Source organism: Pteropus alecto, unplaced genomic scaffold (genome assembly GCF_000325575.1).
Source record: "Pteropus alecto unplaced genomic scaffold, ASM32557v1 scaffold11, whole genome shotgun sequence".
Classification (NCBI taxonomy): Eukaryota; Metazoa; Chordata; class Mammalia; order Chiroptera; family Pteropodidae; genus Pteropus; species Pteropus alecto.
Window position 1 is genome coordinate 14,513,822 of NW_006431956.1, and position 2,731 is coordinate 14,516,552.

Genomic DNA, 2,731 nt, shown 5'->3' on the forward strand with positions numbered 1-2,731 from the left:
TCCCACGCCACTGCCTCCTCCTGTGCCTCCTCCGTGCCGCCTCGGCTTCAGCACTGGACAGCTCCCGCCCCATTCTCCACAAATGGCAGTCGAATGATTGACAGAGGAGCCGACCAAACAGAGAGCAAGAAGACTTGAAGCCGCCCTGCAAGGGTTTGGTTGCGGCCAAGCTGCCTCTTTAAACCGGCTTTCCTCCCTAGGGCAAGGAGAGGTAGAGTGGTTTGTGGCTAAACCTAAAGCTCCAATTAACCAGCTGCCTGGCCCTCTCAACTCCAGAGAGGCAAACGTCTTAAAAGAAATCTTCGCTCTTTGGGACCGGCTCCTGCGCTCGCGGCGCGGGTCTATGCGCGCGCTCCGCGCCTCGGAGCGAAGCGAACGAGGCGGAGCCAGAGCCGGGAGGCGGGAACGACCTGCCACGGGCGAGATGATGGAGCAGCGTCTTCGGCGGCCGAGGCGGCGGCAGCAGCAGCAGCAGCTCTTGAACACACCTCAATGAGAGTGGCGGTGGAAGCTGCCGAGCAGAAAGACGTAAGCAGGCTAACTCTAGCTGCCGGGAGCCGGAGGGGAGGTAACCTGTTCGGCTCGGGGCTGCGAGGTGCGTAATCCCGAGCCGACCCATCGTGGAGCGGCTGCAGCCAGCGTTGCCACAGGTGATTCGATTTCCTGTGACGGTAGCTTAGCCAGCGGGCCAATTTCGAGACATTCTTAAAGTCCTTTTGGACTGGGTGCCATCTGGAGAAGGAGGAAGACTCCTGATAAAAGTCTTACTGTTGATAAATTGATGACCAAAATTTAAAAAGTGACTCCTCCAGTTACCTTCTCTCCTCTCTGCGAGGCAGATGGGAGCCATGGCTTATCCCTTACTCTTCTGCCTCTTGCTCGCTCTTCTGGGACTGGGAGCTGTTGGCGCCAGCCGCGACCCCGCGGGACGGCCGGGTTCCCCTAGAGAGAGGACCCTGAGGGCGAAGCAACACGCCCAGCAGCCGGCTCGATCCTCTGCATCGGACCCCTCGGCTCCCTGGAGCCGCTCCGACGGCACCATCTTGGCGCAAAAACTAGCCGAGGAGGTGCCCATGGACGTGGCCTCTTACCTCTACACCGGGGACTCCCACCAGCTGAAGCAAGCCAACTGCTCCAGCCGCTACGAGCTGGCGGGCCTGCCCGGGAAGTCGCCAGCCCTAGCTAGCTCCCATCCTTCCTTGCACGGGGCGTTGGACACGCTGACACACGCCACCAACTTCCTCAACATGATGCTGCAGAGCAATAAGTCGCGGGAGCAGAACTTGCAGGACGACCTGGCGTGGTACCAGGCACTGGTGCGGAGCGTCCTGGAGGGCGAGCCCAGCATCTCGCGGGCGGCCATCACCTTCAGCACCGAGTCTCTGGCAGCGTCGGCCCCGCAGCTCTTTCTCCAGGCCACGCGCGAAGAAAGTCGCATTCTCCTCCAGGACCTGTCCTCCTCGGCACACCACCTGGCCAACGCCACGCTGGAGACCGAATGGTTCCACGGCCTCCGTCGCAGGTGGAGGACCCATGTACAACGCCGCGGCTCCAATCAGGGGCCCCGGGGCCTGGGGCACAGCTGGCGGCGCAGGGACGGGCTTGGCGGGGACAAGAGCCATGTCAAGTGGTCTCCGCCTTATCTGGAGTGCGAGAACGGGAGTTACAAGCCCGGGTGGCTGGTCACTCTCTCCGCTGCTTTCTACGGGTTGCAGCCTAACTTGGTCCCGGAATTCAGGTAGGGAGGGGAAAAAAGGCAAAAGCAAAGCCTTCCTTCCGGTTTCGTGGGTGGGTGTGCGTGTGGGGAAGGAACATTTGGATGTGATACTTACTCCTCCTACCCTCACAGAAGAGACCCAGGCTGAGGAACACCCCACGCGGGCGCATGTGCTTAGGTACAAGAAGCGCCCCACGTTTGTCAGCTTCAGGCACTCAGCAAAAGCTTCTCTCAGATCAAGGGACAGGGGTGGGGATGGGGAAGAATTTGGTGGAGCTGAGAAAAACCTCTGATGCCCCATGCTTCTCTTTAGTCCTTGGGAGGGCAGGGGGAGGAGTTTCCAGTCAGGAGTGATGCTACAGAACCTAGAGAGTTTGGGGTGTGCCTGCCAAGCACAGAATGGCTAGCATCAGATGAGAGAAAAGGAAGCAAGGGGAGTGTTCCTTGTTTCTGTCACTGCAGGGTACCTTCTGCTTGCTTCCTACATGTGTAGTTTGGGGCACCAGTCTTTTGTAATTAAAACAGTGCGATCCCTTTGGCAGTTCTGTCCCCTCAGCAGTGAGTCAGTCTCAACAGCACAGCTGTCTCCAGGATTCAGACTTTGCAATTTGCTCACTGTGCTTTTTCTACCTATTTCCCTCCTACCCCCAATCCATGTCCCCTTCCTTGGTCCCCTCTTTCCCCTGTTCTCTGTGTCAGGCAAACCTAAAAGTTGTCCAGCCCTTCATAAACTCACGTGCTTTATAAAGGAACCTGGCTGAGTTATTTTAGGCAGGGAGAAAGGGAGGGAGAAAAGGAGAGAGGGAACGATTAGATTGAGTTCACTCAGGGGGTTTGGAGGAAACTTAGTAACAGTTATGTATTTCCTATCTCAAGGTATAGAATATATGGGAAGATGAGGATTTGCAAATTAGCAGGTGGTAACTTCTGCCCTGAGAAGTGCCTGACCTTTGAGGTGAGAAACTTCTAACAGTAGCCCTTAAGAGTTGTGAGGAAAGGGGGGGAGAGAGAGAG

At 57.3% G+C, this 2,731-nt stretch overlaps 1 protein-coding gene across 1 annotated transcript in view; it reads left to right on the forward strand.

Moving 5' to 3' along the window:
• Positions 1-839: 839 nt before the first annotated feature.
• Positions 840-2,731, forward strand: part of GPR158 (G protein-coupled receptor 158) — a 318,792-nt gene continuing 316,900 nt past the window's right edge. The window contains 1 exon segment of the mRNA XM_006907013.2: positions 840-1,738. Within this exon segment, the coding sequence (XP_006907075.2) occupies positions 840-1,738 (899 nt within the window).